We start from the raw sequence: 26,533 nt of genomic DNA, 5'->3' as shown, positions 1-26,533 counted from the left end.
TCTTGGGCCAGGACTCTCTTGAAAAATAGATTGTAATCACAATGAGACATATCCTGGTTAAATAAAGGTAACATATATTTTTTGTGATAGCAAATATTCCTTTTGTAAAACATTTTATTATAATATGTAAACGTTTTATTTGATCAATGACCAGTTTCATGCAAATGAGCACTCCACTTGTCATGTTTTAACTAAGTTATCAGAACACTTTATTGTATTAGTCTCCCTATTTAAAAAAAAAACAATCAATCTCAGACATACTGTTATTTGACATTTACACTCACTAAACGAAACTTCCACCGTTATTTGTCTCTCCAAGGCTTACAAAGGTCTAGCCATGGGCCTCAACCCCCCTCGCCCCCTCCCACCCCCCGCTGTGTCCCTGCATCGCGATGCCTCATGGCTGCTGATGATGATGCTGATGATGTCACCGCCACCTCCCAGCATCCGTGCCACAGCAGCACCGCCATTTTCCCTGCTTCCAGAACGACTGACGGACAGACCGACGGTGGGCCGCTGAAGCATCCCGCACCCTTCCTCTCGCTGATCCACCCGGCCCTGACTCCTCCTCCTCCTCCTGCCTCTCAGCACAGTCTCGATTGACGCACCCAGCGCTGCTGCTGCTGCTGAAGCTGAGGCTGACTCTCCTTCCTAACGGATTCTCCATGTATGGAAGCGGAGAGGACAGGTTGTAGGCTGAGCAAAGACGGAGAAAAATCCAAGCTGCTGAGGAGATCCGAGGAGGAGGCACCGGAGCATCCGGGCGCTGTTTTGAATGGGCAGAGGATTCACCTTCTGCGGTCGTCGAGTCTGAGTTGAGGTAAGACACTGCTCCTCTGAGAGGTTTTTCTTTCGGTATTAATGGGTGTCACGCTTCGGTGAGGACGGTATTTGTATGTGTTGATGATTATGAGGCCTTTTGTACGCGTAACGACGCTGCGTCAGGGTATTTGATTCCGCCTCTGTCAACAATTATGTTTCAATAATCAAGTCCATCTCTTAAAAAACACCCCGAATCGAGTAGGAAAACACATGATGTTATTCAAGACGTTGATGTCATTTATGCGTAAATGATGAATGTTGAACTCCTTTCTGACGCAGTGTTGGATGATTTTGTGTTTGTCCCGTTTATGTTTACGCGGCCTGCCTTTGAGGTGCGGCAGGGGAAGCAAGATGGAGGAGACAATATTTACATGACTGATATATCTTTACCGCTAATGTCTCCTAAAATGTTATGAAAATATGTGTCATCCTTCATTTTTCCATGAACATACAGTATAAAGGCTTATTATAAGTATGTTAAGGATGCTTTCTTTTCCTCCATCGATTCAGACAGAGAAGATGGATGTGCGCGTCGCTGCCTTGAAACAATTATCCTAGTGTTAAAAATCTGTCTGGTCTGGTCATTAACTGATTAAAAAAAACATAACAGCCATCATTTTGGGATTTAACAAGAGGAGCAGTGTAAAGATTTGGGCTAATAATTGTAAATATGCTGTGAAAAACATCACAGCTGATCCTAGACAGTGGTGTGTTGTTTTGAGAAGAGGGGTGATACAGTTTCAACACAAGGCCTTCATCCTAGGTGCATGAGGCCAGGGGATGCAGCCATTTTTCTGTGGAATAGCAGGGACGCTGATAATTTTCCTGCCAGAAAATTGCCTAGCCATTTAGTCGGCCTGCGGGAGCTTTGTGTCTTGCTCTGACTGATAAGGGGTTTGAAAATGAAGAATGTGTGTCAGTTTTAGGGGTTACATTTGGCTTTCAAGGCCCTGATCTCCATATTATATTACAATAAAAGCAACAGGCCATAGATTATCATATTATTTATGTATTTTCCTTTATTTAGCATTCATTAAATGTGTAATTAAATGTATCACGGTGCAAAAAAAGTGCCCTGTGTCCATCTGAGAATCCCTCTCATCTTCTATTTGTTCAGGTACCAGGTGTGTGTGTGTGAGTAGCCACACAGATCTTCAGCTCTCTGCTCCCTCACACAACCTCCTGCAACATGGCGGCAGCGTCAGTAAAGGTGGCCGTGAGGGTCCGACCCTTCAACTCGAGAGAGATTGGGAAGGACAGCAAGTGCATCATTCAGATGTCAGGAAACACCACAAGTGAGTATATACTCAAGTCAGTTTTAATGTACCTAGTTAAAAGTTATATTAAATCCGATGGATGTGGACTTTATTGTTTACAGGGTGATCAAGACACATGTTTTAATTAGTAATTGGAATAAATTAATCAAAGGTCTATCAGTAACTTTCCAACATTATGCTTTGATATTCACCCTGCTTTGGTTAAGCCATATTTTACTGTGAATTTGTTGGCTTATTGTTACGTCCCTTGGATGTTTGAGCTTCACTGTGCAGAATGATGTACATGTTTGTTTTACTTTGGAAGCTTATGTTCACATTAATCTGCGGCAGGGGGGAATATTTCTCTTTGAACATGAATTTGTGGTCTTTAAAATCACAAAACATTAAGGTTGAAGTGGAAGACGACAATTATCATTTTCCAGAGCTTTCCAGAGTTTACTTCTTCTGCCTTCTTGTCAGATTAAAAGGACAAAAACACAAAGATATTCAACTTACTTTATTATAAAGCAAGGAAAAACAGCAAAGCCTCACATTTAAGAAGATGAAAGCAGCAAATATTTAATATTTGTGATTGAAAAATCTTTGGTCGTGGTAAACATTTTTAAGATATAAAGACATTAAAAGTATACTTGAAGAAAAAATAATGGGGGATATAAGACTTAAGGACAAAACATGATTTGTGGGCTGAAAACAACACATAGACATAACCCCTCTATATCACATAACACTACAAATAATGGGTCGTAAAAGAAAATATTGATTTATACATTTGGATGATTGCATCAAGAAATATTATATGTAGGTGTGATTTACCGTTAATATATACTGTGAATAATCCTTAATGACATGCCTTTAGAGTGTGAAACCCAGCAATGCAGGACGTATTGCTGCTCTTTGAAACCAACTCTTACGGCCTGCATTGAGGCACATTTAGCATTTGAGCTCAGTTATTTGTCTGGTAGGCAGTTTTGTCGTTCAGCAACAAGGGAGTAGGCATGGAGGCATGCAGCATCATGGCAGCCAGAGAGAGAGACAAAAGATTCAGTCAGGCCTGAGGCCAGCCAGTGTGTGTTTGTGTGTATGTTTGTGTGTGTGTGTGTGTGTGTGTGTGTGTGTGTGTGTGTGTGTGTGTGTGTGTGTGTGTGTGTGTGTGTGTGTGGTGTGTGTGTGTGTGTGTGTGTGTGTGTGTGTGTGTGTGTGTGTGTGTGTGTGTGTGTGTGTGTGTGTGTGTGTGTGTGTGTGTGTGTGTGTGTGTGTGTCTGTGTGTAGGATGTAGGGACCGTCGCAGCTCTGCTCTCACCATACGAGCTGCACAGACCAAAAAGACCTCCTTGTTCTGGTCGAGCCCAGACCCAGGGTCAGCTGCCTCTGTATCTTGGTCACAGTTGCTCAAAAACCCTCCGAAAGATAATCGGGTGTAGCCGATGGTTGGAGGTCTCTCTGTGTTGTTTCTGTCTGAGTGCATGAAACAACAGGATGTGTTTGTGCAGCTATGATAAGATGTGCCCACAGGGGGCGTTTGCTCCTGCTCAGTTCTTGTTTCATATTCTGGGTGCATTTCCCATCACCTCTATTAAAAAAGGATGAACAGTGCATTTACAACGCTGCTTTTGATACCAACTGTAATAAGACCTCTCTGAACTTTGGGGAAATGTTTACAAATGACGTCATCTCCTTTTGTTTATGATCTCAATATCATGATATGTGACTTTATTTTATCTTAGATTTTGGATCTCGTATATGGTATAGATGTATATTTTCCTAGGTTTTAGAGTTTGCTAGACTGTCTTTGCTAGTCTACAATTTACCTTTACCCTCTTGGTAATTGTATCCACAATAATTACAACAATCTAATCGTATAAATATTTTTGACAAATCACCAATGGTCAACTTTACAATATTGTTAGTGAGGGATTTGGTAAAAATGAAAGTGATTAAGATTTTCTCCATATCAACCTGCCCTATTTTGAAGCATATTTTGCTGTTATTTAGTGGTGGAAAGAATGGAGGTAACAGGGATCAAGGGGGAAGATATCGGGGAAAATTATGCAACCAGCATCCTACTGTGGTTGGCTGGGAGAGAATGAATGTGTTTTATCAAAAGATGTATATGGTTGGCGTTTTGATGTTTTCACAGTTTGTGTCGTGCATTTTTTAAACCGACAGTAAATAAACTGTAATGAATTTGCAGCTAATAAGAGGGACCCATTTTCTGATGCCTCTTTTTGCTCTGTTTTAGCGATCCTGAACCCCAAACAGCCCAAAGAAAACAAGAGTTTCAACTTTGATTATTCTTACTGGTCCCACACCACGGTGAGTTTCACTGCGACACCTATTTTTAACTAAAAGTACAGATAAGAACATTCAAGATCTGCTAGAACAAGCCACTAGTAATTGATATTCAATATTGATCTACATTTCCATATTATGCCACCTCATGGTGGTAGAAATGTGTCGATGTCTATTATAGAGCTTATTCATGCTCGGAGAAATTCTAACTCGTCTATTTCATTTTTTCCACAGCCTGAGGACACCAGCTTTGCGTCCCAGCTGCAGGTGTACAAAGACATCGGAGAGGAGATGCTGCTTCATGCCTTTGAAGGCTACAATGTGTGCATATTTGCATACGGCCAGACAGGATCGGGAAAAAGCTACACCATGATGGGACGACAGGAGCAGGACCAGGAAGGAATCATTCCTCTGGTAATACAGAGTGCAGCGCTGACCAAATATTATTATATTACACAAATCAAATTCCCTTTAATCATTGTGAATGAAATAAAGATAAGAAGCTTTAGAACACCATTGACACTCTGTTTTGTTTCAGATGTGTGAGGACCTTTTCACCAAGTTCAATGACACCAATAACGACAACAGCATGTCTTACTCTGTCGAGGTGAGTCAATTCATACCATCATTTACTTTATGTTTTCCAACTTTGGAAGCTATTCTACTCCGAGTGCCTCATATATAACCCCTACCCCTCATCCATTGAGTTTTCAAGTGGCATTATTGTTGCTCTCGTTGTTACAAAGACATCTGGATCGCTTTCAGTTTTTATTAGATCCTGCTACTAGCTCACATTTAGAGAACTATTCAAAGATTGCAGAGGGGTAGCTGATATTGTAATTATATTAATTAATCATTTGTGAAACAGATTGACTCGAGTTTTAATCTTTTATTGTCCCAGGAGCAACCAGTACAAATGATAACCGATTAATAACTCAGAAAAACGTTTAACAAGATCACCAACCCTGTGCATCCTCCAGGTGAGTTACATGGAGATCTACTGCGAGCGTGTGCGTGACTTGCTGAACCCAAAGAACAAAGGAAACCTGCGCGTCAGAGAGCACCCTCTCATGGGACCCTACGTGGAAGATCTCTCCAAACTAGCCGTCACCTCATACAACGACATCCAGGACCTGATGGAGTCTGGAAACAAGGCCAGGTAACAGAGCGAGACTGAATGACTCCGCAGATTATACGGTGTTATTATGAAGAGATGTAGATAAGGGGTGAATAAATTAATCAGTCGCTGGAACCATTGATGGATGGAGCAGATCATTTATCAGTGATATGTACTTAACATAGAATTAATTCATTTTTTCAGGACTGTGGCTGCTACCAACATGAACGAGACCAGCAGCCGCTCCCACGCCGTCTTCAACATCATCTTCACGCAGAAGAAACACGACATGGATTCAGAGAACACGTCAGAAAAGGTACTTATAACCAGCTCCTAACAAATAATCTGCACGTCTGAAATGATGTTGTTCTGCTCCTCAGACAAACAAATCAATAAGAGGAATAGTCCTATTCACCACAGCAGCCTTAGAGATGCTAAACCATTTTTTTATTGCCTTTTATGACCTGAGCTGAGGCCGTCTGCGTTTTTATTATTATCAAATGTATTGTTTGATAACCACATGTAACACTTTACTGCCAGTTCCCCCACTGCAGTTTCAGGAAAATATGCTAGCAAAGGTAGATGTTTGATCTTTTTATACAAAGCATCTTATTTTGAAAATGTTTTGTATCATCACAGGTCAGCAAGATCAGCCTGGTGGACCTGGCTGGCAGCGAGAGAGCCGACTCCACCGGAGCCAAAGGGACCAGACTGAAGGTGAGAGGAGGAAGATGTTTTTTAGAGAGATAAATAAATGTATGAATAGATGGGCAGTTCTTTATAAGACTCCCTTTTATTTGCAGGAAGGAGCAAACATCAACAAATCTCTGACTACACTGGGAAAGGTTATTTCTGCCCTGTCTGAAGTGGTATGTTTTTTCACACTTCATCAAATAATTATATTTAGAAACTTTTAATTTATCGTGTCAAACTAACACATGTTGGCATTTATTTTTCAACTACCAGGACTCCGTACCAAACAAGGTCAGTATGCAATATTTAATGCAAATGAAATCATTATTTTTATAAAATACTTTTAACAATAATGCTTTCCGATAAGAGAATAATTTGTGTTGGTTTTGTGTGCAGAACAAGAAAAAGAAGAAGGTGGAGAATCACATCCCCTACAGAGATTCAGTTCTGACTTGGCTGCTGAGGGAGAACTTGGGTATGCACACATACTACTAATGCAAAATCTGATATAAAATATAATCATAAACCTTAGCTTTTACCAATAAAAACAAATGTTCTGTGTCAGTTTATGTATCGTCTCACTTTCTGTGTTACAGGTGGAAACTCTCGTACTGCCATGGTGGCGGCCCTCAGCCCCGCTGATATCAACTATGATGAGACCCTCAGTACCCTCCGGTGAGAAACATGTCAACAATCTGTTTCTTTCTTAATGTTCAACCTGCAGAAGAGATGTACTGATTAGACTTTTAACACCTTTACAAATGCATTCTGTTATTTGCACACAATGATTAACAAATGCTTTTCCCCTCAGCTGTACCGTCACAGCCATTAGTTGGTCATTGTAATGCAGTATAGAGAGTCTAAGGAATCATGCTTTATAGCTTAATGTCCGTTTGACCTAAAAGACCTTTGTCCTTCCAGGTACGCTGATCGTGCTAAACAGATCCGCTGTAACGCTGTGATCAACGAGGACCCCAGCAACCGTCTGGTGCGTGAGCTGAAGGAGGAAGTGGCCCGCCTCAGAGACCTGCTGATGGCTCAGGGTCTGGGAGATATCATAGAGAGTGAGTGTCGCACCCAGAAACACAATGCTCTATCTCAGAAATGCTCTTACAAAGGCATACACAAACATACACTTTCTGACTGTACATGCAAGACAGAAGATGACAGTTTAACTTGGAGTGAGGGTGTCTCTCACACCCATTCTCTTCTCTCCTATCAGCGTATCGCTGCACCGGCCCCGTCATCGCTGGTTTGAAATGTGTGTATAACTCGAGCAAGCCTGCGCTTTGCCACTAAAATAAATGAATCCCGAGCTGGCCTTCCTCCTCCAGCACACCAGAGATCTGAATATAAGTCCCAAGAAACTAAGTCAGATAGGAGAGCCAGCACTTAAGTAGCATACAGCATTTAGAGCTGTAGTTTCTCTTTTCTAACAAATTCTGCAAAATGGCCTCCTTTTTTCCCCCATTAGATCTGGTTTCCATAGAAATATGCACTTTTCTTCCCTTACTTAATCTAGGAAGTCCAGCCTCCAAATAAATGAATCCTCATTACAAATGTTAAATTTGCTGGGATTTTCTTTTTCACTGAGAAGCTTTGATCCTGTAGCTGTTCATTTCGAACGTGAGCTGCCCGACACTCTGCTTTCCTGGTTCTGCAGAAACAGACAGCCGTAGTCAGCTTCTGCATAAAGCATGCTTTGTTATGCATTTTGTTTTGCAAGACATGGAAGAGAGCACTGATTTAGAGGATGCCATTTTAGATTGCTGGGGCACTCTTTATTTGCATCCTGGTTCTCTCTCTATGTGTGGAGCTAATTGAAGCTACGACTCAGGTGCTTGGAGGCCTGCATCCCCGGCAGCTGTGCAACCAAAGGCTGCGCTTTAAAAAACACTTGAAAACATGAAGACATGCAACACTAGTAATCTCTAGCCTGTATTTTGTCTTAATGCACTCTATTTATTACTCATTCTCATGCTTGCAGGCTTGTCGAATGTGTCTACATGTATTTCAGTGTCGGAGATAAAGCTCTAACTCTCTTCTCAGCATTTTGTGCTCTGTCAGTTTGAGTTTCCCTTTTCTCTCATTCTGCGATGGCTTTGGTAAAGATTTGACTGCTTTGATCCATTATTTGAGCTTTCTCTTCTTCTTTTGTACTCCTCCCTGTTGCCCCTACCTTTTTCCTTTTTATCCGTTTCTCTGCGTGTTCCTCTCATTCCTGATGTCTCTCTTTAATTACCTGGCGTCTGCTCCGTCCTTCCGTCCTTCTGTCCTTCCGTTTTTCCTTCCTCCTTATCTTCCTTGCTCACTCCCATGCAACGCCTCTCTTTCTGACAGACCTGAGCGATTACAAGAACTTTGTGAATAATCGCCAGGCTGTCAATCAAAGGGGTGATCTCTCCGCAGTGTCCACTGTCATGACAGGAATGAGTCCCTCCCCCTCGCTCTCGGTCCTGTCCAGTCGCGTCGGATCCATCACCAACATCCATGACCGCATCTTCAGCCCGGCCAGCGAAGAGGCCATCGAGAGGCTCAAGGTAAGAACCATGATGGTGATATTGTTCAGGATGTGGAGAGTTAGATAATGACTTGTGGACTGACACAAGCAGAGCCGGAATGATTTAATTACAGGGAAAGGCACAGAAATCTGCTGGAAAGTAAGAGTAAGTACATTTATTATGTGTATAAATGTATAAATGTTGCCAACAGGAAACTGAGAAAATCATTGCAGAGCTCAATGAGACATGGGAAGAGAAGCTGCGTCGTACTGAGGCCATCCGTATGGAGAGGTTGGTCACACATATTCACGCCTGATTCATGGTTTCATGAATAAATCTACAATTTATTTAAACTAAACTAAATGTTCGTATTGATTGTTTTCTCCTCAAGTTGAGTTGAGGTCTGTTGTATATGCCCATGGCTTTTGGACCACTCCTGACACATTTCCTTTGTTTTCATGATCGTATGCAGCCCTGTATGTGTACAAATAATATATATTTGTAATATTATAATTTTTATATGGACCATTTTTGATGGTTTGACCCTTGAGATTTATTTTTGACATAATGTCTTAAAGGATACATTCAGTTCTGGATTGCCAGCCAAGTGTTAATACAAACAACATATTTGTAGCCATGTTAGCATCATGTGTGTTTGCTTCCTGCAGAGAGGCCCTGCTGGCTGAGATGGGTGTTGCCATGAGAGAAGATGGAGGCACTCTGGGAGTCTTCTCACCGAAAAAGGTAAGATGACCCTTCCTTTTGCTAAATAATTTCATATATTTACAACATCTTTCCACAGACTTAACACGTTTGTCATTATTTCCTGTTTAGACGCCTCACCTGGTCAACCTGAATGAAGACCCTCTGATGTCAGAGTGTCTGCTGTACTACATCAAAGACGGCCTCACAAAGTAATTTTTAAAATGTTTTTCAGTTTCTGAAATGTACTCAAGATATTTTGGTGCTGCTGTGAATATGTCTCTAATGGATCATCTTCCCTCAGGGTTGGCCGTGAAAATGCCAAGACTCGTCAGGACATTGTTCTCAGCGGACATTTCATCCAAGACGAACACTGCACCTTCACCAGCACCACGGTGCCTCTGGGGGAAGGTAGACCTGCTGCTTTCTCCTGCAAATAACAGTTTAATAAAAGTTGTTGCATTAAAAACAATATTAAAAATGAAAAATACTTATTGTGCATGGGTTTAAGACTTTGTTGTTAAAGTTATACAATGTCCTTTGACAGGCTGCGTCATCATGGAGCCGTGTGAGGGCTCAGAGACGTACGTCAACGGGAAGAGAGTGAGCTCCCCCACCGTCCTGCGGTCTGGTACGAGTGAAGCTTCATATTATTTTGGTTGAAAAAAAAGGTGTAAATCCAAATTAAGAGAAGAGGGAAAGATAGAACTCTGTGTTACATCACAATGGCCAAAGTAAGATCACTTTCTACGATTGTGACTATTCCAAGTTTCAGTGAACATTATACTGCAGTGAAGGATCAATAATGTATATAATACTTACTGTTTATTGTTATTATATAATGTCTATTCGTAGAACCAAATGTATTGCTGTGGCTTATTTGCTCCTTTAGCCAATTGAGAATCTTTTAACTTGGCTTTTCTTAAGTATATACTGTATGGTATTATCATTAATCATGAATCTATTAATAATTATACTGTGTTGTACGGGGAATTGTCATTTTACATTACTGTTTATTTTGAAATGGAAGCAATGAGTTTGGTGTGTATAATTGGGTTAGGTCTTGAATTGAATTAAGAGTGGTTTTCAAAGTATCTTAAAAGTTTTAAATAACTTGTGATCATACACACTTTTTAGGCAACCGCATCATCATGGGAAAGAGCCACGTGTTCCGCTTCAACGACCCGGAGCAGGCTCGTCTGGAGCGAGAGAGGACGCCGTGCGCCGAGACCCCCGTGGAGCCCGTGGACTGGGCCTTCGCTCAGAGAGAGCTGCTGGAGAAACAAGGCATCGACATGAAGCAGGAGATGGAGCAGAGGTGGGTGGAGAACACATCATTTTATTGTATTTATTTCCATTTAGTCACAATGACTTTTCTGACATATAGTTCTGAATCCCTTCAGGCTTCAGGAGCTCGAGGACCAGTATCGCAAAGAGAGAGAAGAAGCCAGCAACCTGTTGGAGCAGCAGAGGCTGGTGAGTGCTCAGTCATACGGAAACACTTCAAATGTGTGTGTAAAGAAAACAACTGAATCCTATGTTTTCTTTCAGGACTATGAGAGTAAACTAGAGGCTCTTCAGAAACAAGTTGACTCCCGCTACCTGGAGTCTCCTGAGGAAGAAGAGGAGCCTGAAGAGGAAGGTGGTACTGTCACTTTTTTAAACTGATTTAGGTTTCTTTTGGTCAAAAATGTACTTACAAATCATTTGACCCTCCCCTTCAGTGCCGTGGATGCCCCGTGAGACGGAGTTGGCTCTGTGGGCTTTCAGGAAGTGGCGTTTCTACCAGTTCACCTCTCTCAGGGATCTGCTGTGGGGCAACGCCATCTTCCTCAAAGAGGCCAATGCTATCAGCGTGGAGCTGAAGAAAAAGGTGGGGTGTTTTTTACTGTAAAACATTGTCCTTTTTTTTGTTGCACTGTGACATATTTTCATTTCATTTTCATAAGTTATGATTATTTGTTTTGTTTTAACTAAACATAAGACAGCTTTTTCTAAATCTACTTCCAGTGGCAATGCAATAAAAGCTTAGTGTTGTCTCTTTAAAATAATAACATCCTTATTGCAAATGTGTTATCTATTTGATATTGTGATACTGGTGTATGAAGGAAGAGCTTGCTCCTCAATCCAAAATGGATGCAGACTGCAAATTAATAAATGTTTGTCAGTGCCCAATCTCCACAATGATGTACACACTGCTACATATTGCATGTCAGTTCTGTCAAGTAACCCATTTAATAAAAGGTGTCGTGTATGATAAAGCTTATTTGGGCAAAAAAAAAACGTACTGCATCGTGACTCACCCAGTTTTGGAAATGAATACACAGAATATTGACTCTTACTAGAATAATGTATAATGCAGCTATTCTGCATGAGAAGTAGTATATGACTTTACTTGTAGACATATTTGATAAAGACAAATGCTACCTTATCAGTCTTCTTCTTTGTTGGGGTGAAAGAAGATTTTAGATGTTTTTCTTTGCGTGTGAAATGGCATAACGTTTTTTATAGCCGCATTTGTTTACATTTCCATGTCTCTGATGCTTAAAGGATGTTTTAAAAGCAGGGAAATCCTGATGTGACGTTGCATATACGATGCAGGAGGATTCAAACCAGCAATCACTAATGTTTTTATGGCTCTTGTCGTCCACAGGTGCAGTTCCAGTTCGTCCTGTTGACAGACACTCTCTACTCTCCTCTGCCGCCCGACCTACTGCCCGCCAGCGTGGCCAAAGAGAGAGAGAAGCGACCTTTCCCCCGAACCATCGTCGCCGTTGAAGTCCAAGATCAGAAGAACGGAGCGACACATTACTGGACTCTGGAGAAACTCAGGTACAGTGTCATCTAATAATAAAAAGCTGATGCCTCGGTATAGGTCGATTTAATTACACATACAATTATTAAAATGTTGAAGGTCACATTCCTTTCATCTGATAAGAAATATATAAATATAAAATGATATATTATTCACAATAACAAAAAAAAATGATATTTTTCTATATAAACTTTAAAATAACCACAATAATGATATCATCATATGTGCACACAGTAAACTGAAGATAGGGAGGCCATTATTAAGGGTTTTTCCTCTCTTCTCACGCTGCCTCCTGCAGGCAGAGGCTGGACCTGATGAGGGAGATGTACGACCGAGCGGCAGAGCTCCCCAGCAGCGCTGTGGAGGACTGTGACCAGGCTCTGACCGGAGGAGACCCCTTCTACGACCGCTTCCCCTGGTTCCGTCTGGTGGGCAGGTGCGTCACCTCCTCAATCCTGGAGGCAGTATTGAGTTAAAACCCTGCTTTTTCTTTTATTTCACTATAAATGCTTGTTACAAACTGACATCCCCTCATCACTTCCTGCCTCCTCCTCAGGGCTTTTGTGTATCTGAGCAACCTGCTGTACCCCGTGCCCCTCGTGCACCGCGTGGCCATCGTCAGTGAGAAAGGAGAAGTGAAAGGCTTCCTCAGAGTGGCTGTGCAGGCAATCTCAGGTACGAATACAGGTGGAATATCAGACTTACTCTTGGACATGCCTTTTAGTTTGTTTTAAAATACTGTTTGTTTATATCTCTCTGTTTTGTCTCCTTTTAGCTGATGAGGAGGCCCCTGATTACGGCTCTGGTGTGAGGCAGTCAGGCACTGCTAAGATCTCCTTTGAAGATAAACAGTTTGAGAAGGTACCAGCATGCAGTGATTTGTTCTGGTTCTCTGAATCCTACTTATACAACCAATACAAGTCAAAAGAATAAACACAGTATATGTGTGGCGTAAGTAAGATTCATGCTGATGTTTTTCTGTTTTGGTCCAGTTCCAGACCGAGTCGTGTCCCGGTGTTCTCTCTCACTCCAACACCTCGCAGGAGGAGCTGCGCTTTGTGGAGGGAGAAGGAGCGAGCGCAGACATAGGGATCTCTGCAGATGAAGTCAACAACAACACTGGTGAGAGGAAAAACCTTTACAGGCACTGAAAATCATTCCAGCCACTGTCTACATTAACAGTCTAAATTAAAACAACAATTGTAAGCTCGTCAGTTCTATAATAAAGTCAAAAGCAAAAATATATAAAGAATTTAAAGTAACCCATCTGTGACTCTTTCTCTGTTTCTCGTAGAAATCATAGAGACTCCCAGCAGCCCGGAGAAGAGTGCAGGTCTGGGTCTGGATCTCGCTCTCGACCTCTCCCCAGAGAAAGTTCTGTCCCACCTGAAGATCGGCAGCACCTTCACCTTCAGAGTCACCGTCCTGCAGGCCTCCAGCATCTCGGCCGAGTACGCCGACATCTTCTGCCAATTCAAGTGAGTTTCAAGCATGCCTCCTCCACTTAGGTGCTGGAAATAAAATGATTTATCTGCTTCACATTTTTTATAGAATGCATATGTCTTTGTCAGAAATCTATTTCTCTTCTAGGGAAGCAAAATGCAATATAAATCTGAAACCAATATTTAAATATCTGTACAATTAAATAGTTATTTCAGTTGGACTTTCTGCTATTAAATAATAATAATGCATGCACATCTGTTAAGTGTTATAGAAAAACATAATATCAAATTATTTCGTTTTTTGCAGAAAGATTATGCAAAAATATAACTCAATGCTTAATGTGTCCTGACTGCTGGAAACAATTGACTAACTACGTTTTATTATTTACAGTAATATGAATGTTCACTTATTGTTAATGTATGTGGCTTGTGGCTTTAAACAAAGTGATCAGCATGTGTGGTGGTCAGCTGGGTGCTTTCGGTCAGCATAATGTGCAGGAAGAGCAAAGGGAGGTCAGTCTAATAAAATGGCTTCCCTTTTTTCTAGCTTCATCCACCGCCACGATGAAGCTTTCTCCACCGAGCCGCTGAAGAACACGGGCAGAGGACCTCCGCTGGGCTTCTACCATGTTCAAAATGTAAACATTCAGAGCTATTATTAACAAATATCACTAGATACAAACAACTGTGTTAGGGCTGTGCTTAAGATGTCATTTCCCTCTTCCCTGGTAGATCACAGTGGAGGTGACCAAGTCCTTTGTGGAGTACATCAAGACTCAGCCCATCGTCTTCGAGGTGTTCGGTCACTATCAGAAACAGCCCTTCCCTCCGCTCTGCAAAGACCTCATCAGGTAAGAAGACATTTGACCTTTAATTTCCACCAGCTGATATTTTAGAAAGTTTCCTAGTATTCAGTTTCTTTGTCCTTTTTTTTGTTTTTAGTCCTCTGAGACCGTCCAGGAGGCAGTTCCCCAGGGTGATGCCCTTATCCAAACCAGGTAAGCAGTGACATTCAATGTGCCTGAGAGTAGATCAAACGTTTTTATATTTCATGATTTAATCTCCACAATATGATCAGTGTCTCAGCCTCCAGTTTAATATTATATACCCTTGATTTCGGACCGTACAGACAGGTTGACCCAGTTTCACACATGAATCTGTTTCCTCTTACTTCCTCCAGTGCCGGCCACAAAGCTCAGCACTCTGATGCGCTCCACCGCCGGACCTTGTCACGCCAAATACGACCTGATGTCATTCTTTGAGATATGTGAGCTGGAAGCTAACGGAGAGTGAGTTTTGACTTTATTGCTGTGTGTCCCGATATACAAATATAAAGCAAAGAACACAGTAGCTCATACTCTTTGCCAGTGGCGAACCGTGTCTATCACAACTGGACCTTCTGTAGACACACACCCCCCCCGCCGCCGCCCCTCCCCCCCCTCCGCGGCATTATAATGTCCGTCTTTTCACTGAATTGTCGTCTTGAAAAGGGTACTCACAACAATAATGCAACAACTTCATCTTCACTTGTTGCACTTGTCATTTCAACGTTAAAAACAATAAAACGGCATGAATTGCTTCGTCGCATTCTCGAGCCAGTTAACTAGCGGGCCTTCTACAATACCCTGGAACCGAGGGAAACTCTGAAAGAACACGCCCATTGGCTACAAATCAATATATGATTGGTTGATCAAACTGTCAATCCAAACGTATTCTCTCATTCAGTGCAACGGCCAGGGCATTCTATCAAGGATGTAGAATACCTTGGTTAAAGGATATTCTACCCAGAGACCCAGAACAAGATCTGATTGGTTGCTTTCTTTTCTAACACAAAACCACTGAAATGCGTAGTGCATGGCCGGAGAAGGAGAAACAAATCAACGTAACACTGTAATATTACAGATCAACAACACAGATACCATTCTCATTTATTTATTTTATTACATTTTATATACATTTTATTTATATAATTAAATCGATTTTTTGTTTGTTTTATCTGAGTGTTCCAGGGTATTCTCTGAATACCTTGAAGGCCCTGACGGTTCGCCACTGCTCTTTGCACATATGATAACAACAATTCTTTTGCAGCAGCGATGAAAATATTCTGCGTTATTATTTTGAGTATTTATTGTGTTAATTATCTCCCTTTTTTATAGCTACATCCCAGCTGTTGTTGACCACAGGAGTGGGATGCCCTGCCACGGCACTTACCTTTTACATCAGGTCTGACCCACCAATTACATACCTTTATATTAATCGTTTAATATCATCAGATGATATATAGCTTAGAATACAATATTTTCAGATTTGTTCTTATGTCTGTATTTATTACAATAAAAAAGTTAATAAAACCAGTGAAAAAAAAAAAAAAAACATAAACAAGAATCATCAAACCTAATCCACTCAACTCTTTGAATCCTGTCTTCAGGGCATCCAGAGGAGGATCACAGTCACCATCGCTCATGAGACAGGAAATGACATTGAGTGGAAAGAGGTGAAGGAGCTGGTTATTGGTGAGTAAAAACAACAATTCAAAAACATATTTGGCCCATATGGTTAGATTTGAAAAAAAAACTGTTTTTTTTTTCTTACTGTTTTGTTTGACTTCAGGTCGTATTCGAAACACACCCGAGGCAGATGAAACCATCATAGACCCCAACATCCTGTCCCTCAACATCCTGTCTTCTGGATATTTCTGGCCCAAACACAGTGACAAGTATACACATCAGACACATTTCTGATTTACTTACTATCTTTCTGTGTATTTGATATTCAACAAAAGTTTCCTCTTTGAATTTGTTACCAAACCTAAAACCTATATTTTTCCCATTGCTTCAACGTGCCTTTTATAATGAAATATGATTTGGCCTTAATGCTTTTTTTTATTTTGCATGGATCAGTATGGTTTGCTGGTTTCAAACTTTTAACAGCTGCAGTTAAAAGTTTCTAACTCGTTTCCTGTTTCTCTTTATCCTTTGCTAACGCCAGCGTCTCCTTGGGAGTTGATCATAGGTATAAATGACATTCATTTTTGTCTTTATCTATTATTATTTACAAAATAACATTATTAGCTCACAGGCTTGTAATAAGGTTAACTCATCTGCTCAATGTTGTGCGTATAGATGACTGTTTGTTTTTGCTGCAGAACTTTCTACCGATTTGAGGCGGCATGGGACAGCTCCATGCACAACTCTCTGCTCCTGAACAGAGTCACTCCCTACGGGGAGAAAATCTACATCACCCTCTCTGCTTATCTAGAGGTACTCAATGACATTTGATTTACAGAATGTGTTTCTTTGTATTTCTTTGTAGAATAAAGTGATAGAAAGAAATATAAATGATGTCATTGTGTAACCAACTCACCTGGATTCTGATTTGTTGCTGTCCATCTATATTTGAACTAGATGGAGAACTGCACTCAGCCGACAGTGATCACCAAAGATTTCTGTATGGTGTTTTATTCCCGTGACGCCAAGCTGCCAGCCTCTCGCTCCATCAGAAACCTCTTCAGCACCGGCTGCCTCAGGCCCTCTGAGAGGTACACATTTATGGATTAGATACAAACTGGATCTTGTACTGATTCTAAATTCTATAAATGCTCAATCTAAAAAATGTGTTATATATAATTATATACAATTTCTTTCTTTCCCAGTAACCGTGTCACTGGAGTGTATGAAGTCACCCTCTGCCATGTGGCGGACAATGGAAGTCCAGGTAAAACAAAATCAAACAACAAAATGGTTTCTATTGAGCTAGTCTTTTTATTTGTATTTGAAATACTCACAGAGCATCTTCTTCTTCAGGGATGCAGCGTCGTCGCAGGCGTGTGCTGGACACCTCGGTGGCGTACGTCAGAGGAGAGGAGAACCTGGCAGGGTGGAGGCCTCGCAGCGACAGCCTCATCCTGGACCACCAGTGGGAGCTGGAGAAACTCAGCTTACTGCAGGAGGTCAGTCTTTAAAACTGAGAGGTTTGTTAGTGAGAAGTGAGATGACTTCTAGATCATTTAAATGAGAAAAGTATTTTTACTTGACCGATGACCCTGCAGATGCAAGGCTTGAATCATATGCAGTACACTAAAGAGAGATAAAGAGAAAAGAAACGTGCTGTTAGTGCATTTATTTAGTCTCAGCAAAGGAAAGCATATATAGATCCTTTTCTGTACGACCCACAGAAGACCTACCCCATTAAAGTGTATCTGGCAGTGGCTCAGTCAGTCGGGGCTTGGACTGGGAATCGTAGGGTTGCCAGTTCAAATCCCCCGACTTGATGAAAATGGTGCCCTTGAGCGAGGCACTGGACACCCCAGTGACACAAATATAGAGGGTCTCATCCTCCAATTCTAATTCTTATGTGCTTGTGTTTTCAGGTGGAGAAGACCAGGCACTACCTGCTGCTGAGGGAGAAGCTGGAGGCGACCCTGCTGGCCGGGCAGGATGCGCTCTTCAAGAACAGTGACATCTGTGATTTTGCTAAAAGTCCCGTCTACAGCCACAGCCCCGGCAGCAGCCCGGCCCTCGACAGTCCCAACCAGAGGCAGAGGGAGCTGGCTGCCAAGGTGACTGATGCTCCCTGAGATGTTTTTTTTACCTGTTTGTATCAGCTTTTATTCAACATCATCTGTTCTGTCTCGTATCTTCTCTCCAGTGTCTGCGTCTGCTGATGCACACCTTCAACAGGGAGTACAGCAAGGTGAGCAGCAGTGCCAGTGAGAGCAAGGTGAGCCCCAGCCTAGGCCCTCTAACCCGGCCCGTTAACCCTTTCCAACCTTTAGCGACTACCTCCACAAAATACTCAAGCCCCACACTCCACCCTCTCTCTGCCTTTTTTCAACACATAATCCTGTCTTTTTTGCATTTCACTCTTTTTTTCCCATTAACATTATGTCTGAATAGAGTGCTACAGGGGCGACCTATTTTGAGGATTTGCCTGTTGGATTTTGGATGATTGCAGAAAAATTAGCTCTTAAGCAAAAATAAGTTTCTGCCAAAATTCACAAGTGAGGCTTATTTACTGGTGTATTTTATGTTGTATAAGAAAACATAAATATCTCCTAATATAGTGTTAAACACGGTCTTATCTTTCAGTAGTGTTAATTTCGTTGACTAAAACTATGACGAAATATGTTCGTCAACGACCTTTTTTCCATGACTAAAACGAGACGATGACGAGACGCTACCGACGGCAGTAAACAATAACTGTAACGAAATCATCAGCCTCACGAAAAGTGACGAGACGAAAATGTAGTTTACGAAATAAAAACTATGCCAAAATCTCTCTTTACTTTCGTTGACCAAAAATGAGGAGACGAGTTGTGTACAGACTCGACGGGTAATAATGGATTATGACGGAAATGTTACGATCCTGTCCGGCAAAATGACTGACAACGAAAAAGTCTAACGACACCACTGCCTGGGAGAAAGAAACAATGTGATATTTGGGCCCATTTTCGCTACAATGAGGCGGAGAAAAAAATGGAATGCATTGTTATATCAGAGAGGAAGCAATGTGGCCATAACACAGCTGGTAAAAACACCACAAACTGACCTGATACTCTCTGCAAAGCTTCTTCATCATTCAACCTGTGTTTTTTATAAAATAAGGACACTATAATATAATCTTATTGTGAAATAAGTTTGACTAAAATGAGAAATTACTGGTTTTGGCTAGACTAGTTTGACTGAAATGTTCTATATAATCTGATGACTAAAAAAGACTCAACCGTTTTCATTGACAAAAAGTAGACTAAAATAATTAGTTTTCTTTGACTAAAATAAGACTAAAATGCTCAGACTTTTAGTCGACTAAAACTTGACTAAATAAAAACAGGATGAAGGTGACTAAATATGACTAAAACTAAAAAGGAAATTTAACACAGGACTAAGACTAAAACTAAATAAAAAAATAGCTGACGAAATGAACACAATCTTTCGGGCATCGAACCTAAACCTGTTAGAAAAACATTAGAGATGAGGTAACCTGAAATACTAAAATGCTAACTCATTCCTGCAGCACTCTAAAACCACTCAGTAGGCTGGGGTTTAAAATGATTCACTAATAATTCTTTGAATTTGAGCTTAATCAATCATATGACACCTTTTAGTTTAAAATAATAATGACCCAGGTCTACTGCTCATCTCTTTATTCCCAAATTAATGTTTCCATATTTCACGCCTTAAAATATTTGAGGTTTCCTTCCCCCACCTCCTTTTATCCTGGCCTCCTCCCTCACTGTCCCCCCCTCTTTAGACCCTGCAGGGCTTCCACTAACCCAATATTACTCCTGCATGTCCTACTAAACATGTTAACCAGCGAGGGGCTCTTAGATAATGAGGATTTAAAATGGTGCAGAGGTATTTCTACTGTACATCGCTAGAAAATGTCCTGATTGTATTGTTCTCTGAATGCATGTCTGTGTTGTCCGTGCTTAATTGTTTTCGGGTATGTTTTGTCTGTACTTGTGTGTGTCCTTCTTGTCGTGTGTGTGTGTGTGTGTGTGTGTGTGTGTGTGTGTGTGTGTGTGTGTGTGTGTGTGTGTGTGTGTGTGTGTGTGTGTGTGTGTGTGTGTGTGTGTGTGTGTGTGTGTGTGTGTGTGTGTGTGTGTGTGTGTGTGCTTGTGCTTCTCAATGCATGCTTTGTTGTGAATGTGTTTCTGTGTGTGTGTGTTCTTTAGCTTTCTGAGATGTCTGCGTCGCTGATGAGAGACTCCTGCTCGTCTGGACTGAGCACGCTCACTCCGTCCTCCACCTGCCCCTCACTGGTCGAGGGGAATTACGACATTAGGTACAAACCAGATGCAGCTACTCTGCTCATTATCAGTAACAAGCAGCTTATCTCCTCTGTGCATGAGAAATGTTGTGTTTAATCTTCAAACACATTTAGTATCAGCCAAAACCAGGCAATAACAGATATTTTGCAAAAGTATTTTTATTTGATCAAGTAAAATAGCAATAACACAATGTAGAAATACTCTTGATGTCCTGGTCTAGCGTCTTGCATTCTAAGTCTTACTCTAGTAAAAGTAGAACAGCATGATCAGCAGATACACTTGTTGAAAGTCCTTAATAAGCAGAACCCTTCCTTTCAGGCTGTTCTTTTATTATGTATAATTATTAAGTCAACATTTCATATTGGAAAATAATTGCTGATGCAGTAACATGTAAGCAGTATTTCAATGTAGAAAGCAGGTCAGTATGGGGAGACGATTGTCACTACTTTTAAAGCAAAACATCTGTTGAGTTTAGTGGAGTAAAAAAGGCAATATATCCTTTTGAAATGTAGTGATTTAAAAGTTTAAAATGGCATTAAATGAAAATACTTATCTAAGTTCCAAGAGCAGTCCCTTATTTTTGAGATATTGTAAAAGGATCATTCAAAAATCTTTTTAGTTGTGGATTAAGAAAAAGTGTCAAACAGATTTAAAGGCCAATATATACAGTAGAGATTTTAAATTGTTAATTTATGTTCCTTGTTTGTGTCGTGTAGACACACTGATCCCAGTTCAGGAGCTTCCACTCCAGATCTGGACCCGTACAGCCCAGTGGACCGGAAGAAAACTCTCCGAGGATGCAGCTTCGTTCCGGACATACAGGAGATCCGTGTCAGGTCAGAGCACTCGGACTATAATGACATTGAAGTCACTGTGTACAAAACATTGTATTTGTTAACTGCAACCTCTACAGTGCCTATTTCCGATACAATCATTATTTAAGAAAAGTTGTTGTTTAACATTTGTATTCATTTGATTGTGTGCAGCCCTATTGTGTCAAAGAAAGGCTACCTGCACTTCCTGGAGCCCCACACCAGCGGCTGGGTGAAGCGCTTCGTGGTGGTGCGCCGGCCCTACGTCTACCTGTATCGCAGCGAGAGGGACAGCGTGGAGAGAGCTGTCATCAACCTGTCGTCTGCCAAGGTGGAATACAGCGAAGACAAACAGACCTTACTGCGGGTACGACCGAGCTACTGCTCAATAGCAAAACATGTTTATAGATAAATGAATAAATAGTTGTGCAGTAAACCTGATGAGCTTAATTTACCTCATGTTTCCAGACTCCCAACACGTTTGCTGTGTGCACTGAGCATCGTGGGATTCTGCTGCAGGCCACCAACGACAAAGAGATGCACGACTGGCTGTACGCCTTCAACCCTCTGTTAGCCGGCACCATCAGGTGAGTGGGGGAGACACTGTAAAGGTAAAAATACACATAACACATAAGGAAAATCTGATTAGCAACACAGATGTTGCTCTTAAGCATTTAAAATATAATTATATATGCACTTTTAAAGATACTTTCATTTAGCTATCATAGAAAGAAATTAGATCTAAATTATTACAGTTTATTAACTGGGAAAATGTGTTACATTGTCAATAAAAAAAACAAGAGCAACGGTTTTCAGACTTTTTTGCTTATAAAACCTTCAAGATAAGTAGTGTGGTTCCTGAGGCGACTACTTATTACAGGTTATACCTTAAGTGCAGAGATAAAGAAAAGTGGTCATTTTATATATTTGGTTGTTTTTTGGAAGGACTTTAACAGACTTATAGATTGAACATTTCAAATATTTCACAGGATTTAAAACTCGGGGGGTCTCCACCCACAACAGGTTACCTGATCACGATTATACCAACATGTTATATGTTTTGGACTTGAAATTGGTTCGGCTTTGATGGATCAAACAGATTAGGGGATGTAATAAACTTTCCTTACACACCACTCAACATTTTGGATGATTTTTAGAAAAAATAAAAAGCTTGTTTGAGGGGAATCAGATCAGAAATCATTTGACTATTGTGTAGGGAGAACTGTGCATTAGATTGTGTTTAAGTCAGCGTGCATCTGATTCATTATAACATCCAACATTTTTTGAATTTGTTCACACACAAACAAGCAAACAATATTTAAATAAAGAGAAAAGAGTGATATAGTTCAGAAAACAATCCTTGGAAATGATTGGTAATTTAATTGACCTGCAAAATAAAGATTACCACAAATTATTTCTGTTTATTTACAAGATCCTACTTGTTGACATCTCACTTCCCCTCTCTTCCATCTCCTCAGGTCCAAGCTCTCCCGGAGAAAGTCGGTGCAGTCGGCCCCCGCTGCTCTGAGGATGTGAGAGGTGAACCGGCCCGGTGGAAAACAACAAAAAAACAAAACAATCCAAAAGCTCCACTCAGCATCCTGCTCTAATGAACATAGACCATATAAACAAACTTATACATAAAACCACTTAAACCCTTCTATATGATGACCGTCCCTATCCCAAACATCACCTGATTGCTCATCCTGAAACCCCACAAAACTTTCCTTCCTGTCTTTTTTGCAGTCCCCTCCTCAAAACCCTGCATGATGTGCTCCCACCTGACCTTTAGAAGAAACATAAGACAAACTAATTACCCAAACTCATAAATAAACTTACCTCTGCTGGGCATTGGGACTAGTTTTGATTAGCTTTTGGTGTAAATAATCCAGTATCTGTGAATCCCTGTAGAGAGTTAGTCAGTGGTCAGTCCCTCCTTCACTTATTATAACAAAAAATAAGTCCCAATTTGAAATCCGCCATTCGTGTATTTGTAATTAATGGCATCAGGCGAGTGGGAAGTTGCAAACCGGATGTTTCTCTTTGTAGAAGTGTGTTAAGTGCAGGGATGATCGCTCCGCATATATCCGTCGTATACTGTACATTACCTCAGTTTGGGTTTGCTTGGTGTTCTCCAGCATAGAGTATTTGTTTCACTGCAGAGGTTTCAGATAGTCATTGTAACACTGAAGTAGCATGTGGGATTTGTTAGGACAAAAGGGTACGTTGTTGTTCATGTGATGTTGTTTTTTTAACTGATTCCATGAAAACTGAGTTCTTTGGCTAAAATAAGGCAAAAATAATCCAATATCAGGAGAGATAACTCATGTCCTTGCCTTGTTCTTGTTATGTGCTTCTTATTTTTTTAAATAATAATCCCTTGTGCACATAGAACCAGAAAGCATAATGATATTTATTGTCGCTATTGTACGTTTCTGCACTGTTATTTATTTGTGACATGACCACTTACCAGTTTTGTTGCATGGCACTTTACTGTCTTTGTTGAGTTAATGTATCATTTACTCATTTGTTTAACCAAAGCATTATTTTCTTGTTTTAGAGTTTCAAATCATTGTCCACTGTGCTGCTGAGCAGATATTTAAAACATAAGAGAAATAGTTTTACATTTTTGGAAATGCACTTATTTGCTTTCTTGCTGTGAGTCAGGTGAGCAGATTGATAATGTAATTATGAAGTGACAGCAAACAGAAGGTTAGCTTAGCTTAGCTTAGCATGAAGACTGGAACCAGAGGTACACAGCTAGCATGTCCAAAAGAAGCAACTCTAAAATCACTTATAGCACATTATATCTCATTTAATAAGTGTACAAAGTTGAGATTTAACAAGGCGGTTTGTGCCAGAATATTTCTTGACAATTTTCGAGATGAAGGAACACACAAATGAGATTTAATGCATAAATGAGTGAGCTTTAAAGGCGCTGGTAGCAACAATGTTTTGCCGTTTTTTAAGTGTACGCTATGCTAACTTTTCTATCTAGTCACAAACCCAAGTAGGCTATAGCATCCTCGCAAGTACGCAAATCTCACACTCCAAGTAGCAACAAAGCACATGAGCATATTTCCAAAATCGTTGAGCAACTTTTTTAAACGTATCAATAATATCTAAATTAACCTAAGATGATAAATGCACCAGGGCCACAACTGTTTAACTTGAATCAAATAAGCACTTATTCAGTCTGTTATGGGCCAGCAGAGCTAATACGTTTACTATTCACGGCTCCTCTAGCTAAATGAAAGGTTGTAATTGACGATGGACCTGGGATCTGTTGAAGGCGGTTGCTTTGAGTGGGCAGGAGCGTTGTCCATGCACCAGATAGTGCCTCCCTTTCTTCACCTCTTTTACTTCTCTCCCCCTCCCTCATCGTCTTTCACATCAACGCGGAAGTTAATAACATGTGTCCAACATTTGGCTTTTATGTAAAGTAAATGTAGAGGCTGTGAGTCTTAATTTTGTCCCACATCTTTGACCTATGTCATTGTTTTGGAGAGTGAATATTATCAATGATGCTATATAGTATGTTGGTATAGCCTGTAGTGCAGTTTGTATCTCATTATCATTGACTGTAAATGTTGCATTTAAAAGCATTCCCCCCCCCCCCTCAGCTTTTGTACTGTCGCTGCTAGATATTTGACAGCTTGATGCTTGTGTCTGAAGTATGATTAGCTTGGTGTCGTTTTGACTCTTATGTTCAGGGAATTGTTTGTAGTCGCTTTCACCGACTGTCTGTTATTTTTGCATTATACCAAAATGACCCTTAATGTTGATTTTAGATAAATATTATCAGAGGAAAGATAAAGGTAACTGAAAATACCTAAGGTGGACATTATTTGAATTTCGATAGCATTATTTACATCATTATCTACACCTTAATTCACCTCGTTCTTTTGCAAATCTCTGATAAAGACATGGTCAGTCAACCATTTTGTCTTTCCCATTTTCCTCTCGTTTGTGGTTCTGATATTTCTTTTGGTTTAACCCGACATATAATCAGATAACAGAAAGTGTTGAGGACTCTGTACGCCACAGGCCAACCAACCTGTTGAGCAATGCAGGCTTATACTTGTGATAAATGGAAAGTTTTACTTCAAATTGACCTTTAGATTTGTTGGTTCTTGTCGCTGCTTTGATTTTGAAAATGATGTTCTGTCTGTTTGCAAAGAACAAATAGGATAGCATAATTGATTTCTGGGTCATTTTGGTATAATCAACTTTGTTTTGTAAAATGTTTAAAGATATATATATATACGGTATGTTGTCTGCTGGAACAGAAGACAAAGGAAAAGGTTTATTTATAAAGCTTAGAAGGATGGATTATGTTCTATATTTTGCACTCATGCACAAGGCATCTTTATTCAATATGATTTCATATCATGATGTTAGGAATGTATGGAAAATACTGGTTTGTTTAAAAACAATAACCTATAGCGACCCTGTCCTGGAGGGAGAAGATTAGAATTAGATCTGTGCCATTTTTGCTTCAGCAATCAAACCACGAACAACACTGCACCAAAATGCATTGATTATTTTAAGGTTTTAATATACAGCTGGTGTATGACTTGCAATGCTTCCAGACGCAATAGTTCAAGGATATCATGTTTAAAAGAAAACACTTTGTGAGACAGCTTTAGTGTACTGGCCAATAAACGTTGAGAGGTTAATGAGTTGATTAATTTATATTTGGCTGCTTTTTAACTGTCACAGCTCTGGATCAAAGCATGCAGGTCCACTTCTCTTCTGCTGTTCTCTGTCCCTCTCTCCTGCCTTACCGCCTGCTAATGACAACAGCTTCCCCCCCTGAAGTGCTGCTTGTAAAGTATTGTCATCCATGATCCTTGTATGACTAACTGGAAACCTTCCTCCTGGCTCCGTCTTGTATATAAATGGAGATGTTTCTGTGTTGGGTCTCGTCACACAGATGATATTAACTCTCTCTTCCTCTGTGTACCATGATGAATTAGAATAACTGGCCTGCTGCTTGGTCAAGCGTCACCCCAGAGCTAAGAGTGCTGAGCGGGGATCAGTTTTGCACATTTCAGCTCAGTGTGGGTGAGGTGGCGATCGTGGACAGAGTAGATGGTCCCTGGTTTTCCACTCTTGCTCTGAGCAGCTTGACCGAAGTAGAATCGGGTCTCAGCCTGTGATCGAGTTTTAATCTCAGTGCTCACGTTTAGCTTTTGAGTGTTCTGGAGTTATTTCTCATGTCTGTGGACACGTAACAAAAGTTGTCAAGAAAAATAAAATTAAAATAAATGAGTGTTGAAACTTATGCAACA

General features: G+C 40.6%; 1 protein-coding gene across 7 annotated transcripts; it reads left to right on the top strand.

The window, feature by feature from the left end:
* The first annotated feature begins 392 nt into the window (after positions 1 to 392).
* Positions 393 to 26,533, top strand: kif1ab (kinesin family member 1Ab). Of its 7 annotated transcripts, none has more exons than XM_010785554.1 (49): positions 393 to 820; positions 1,940 to 2,117; positions 4,339 to 4,412; positions 4,623 to 4,802; positions 4,927 to 4,995; positions 5,369 to 5,547; positions 5,710 to 5,821; positions 6,145 to 6,222; positions 6,309 to 6,374; positions 6,472 to 6,489; positions 6,595 to 6,673; positions 6,795 to 6,873; positions 7,120 to 7,262; positions 7,421 to 7,459; positions 8,608 to 8,738; positions 8,911 to 8,990; positions 9,368 to 9,443; positions 9,534 to 9,613; positions 9,706 to 9,812; positions 9,949 to 10,032; positions 10,539 to 10,719; positions 10,805 to 10,877; positions 10,953 to 11,043; positions 11,126 to 11,274; positions 12,055 to 12,233; positions 12,515 to 12,652; positions 12,773 to 12,891; positions 12,992 to 13,077; positions 13,209 to 13,338; positions 13,511 to 13,694; positions 14,206 to 14,296; positions 14,391 to 14,509; positions 14,601 to 14,656; positions 14,839 to 14,947; positions 15,815 to 15,881; positions 16,087 to 16,171; positions 16,269 to 16,374; positions 16,647 to 16,670; positions 16,804 to 16,918; positions 17,063 to 17,196; positions 17,311 to 17,372; positions 17,462 to 17,607; positions 18,028 to 18,216; positions 18,306 to 18,377; positions 20,332 to 20,441; positions 21,144 to 21,263; positions 21,414 to 21,606; positions 21,708 to 21,826; positions 22,718 to 26,533. In XM_010785554.1, exons 2-49 carry the CDS (start codon positions 2,012 to 2,014, stop codon positions 22,773 to 22,775), a joined length of 5,085 nt encoding a protein of 1,694 aa, XP_010783856.1. In that variant the 5' UTR covers positions 393 to 820; positions 1,940 to 2,011; the 3' UTR covers positions 22,776 to 26,533. The 7 variants fall into 7 exon arrangements, with proteins under 7 accessions (XP_010783856.1, XP_010783854.1, XP_010783852.1 ...); XM_010785552.1 differs by having other exon boundaries at positions 8,539 to 8,738; positions 18,306 to 18,350; XM_010785550.1 differs by having other exon boundaries at positions 8,539 to 8,738.

The sequence above is a fragment of the Notothenia coriiceps genome, unplaced genomic scaffold, assembly GCF_000735185.1.
Source record: "Notothenia coriiceps isolate Sejong01 unplaced genomic scaffold, NC01 NC01_scaffold00027941, whole genome shotgun sequence".
Lineage (NCBI taxonomy): Eukaryota > Metazoa > Chordata > Actinopteri > Perciformes > Nototheniidae > Notothenia > Notothenia coriiceps.
Note: the sequence above shows the minus strand (reverse complement) of the source record. Positions and strands in the feature narration are given on the sequence as shown.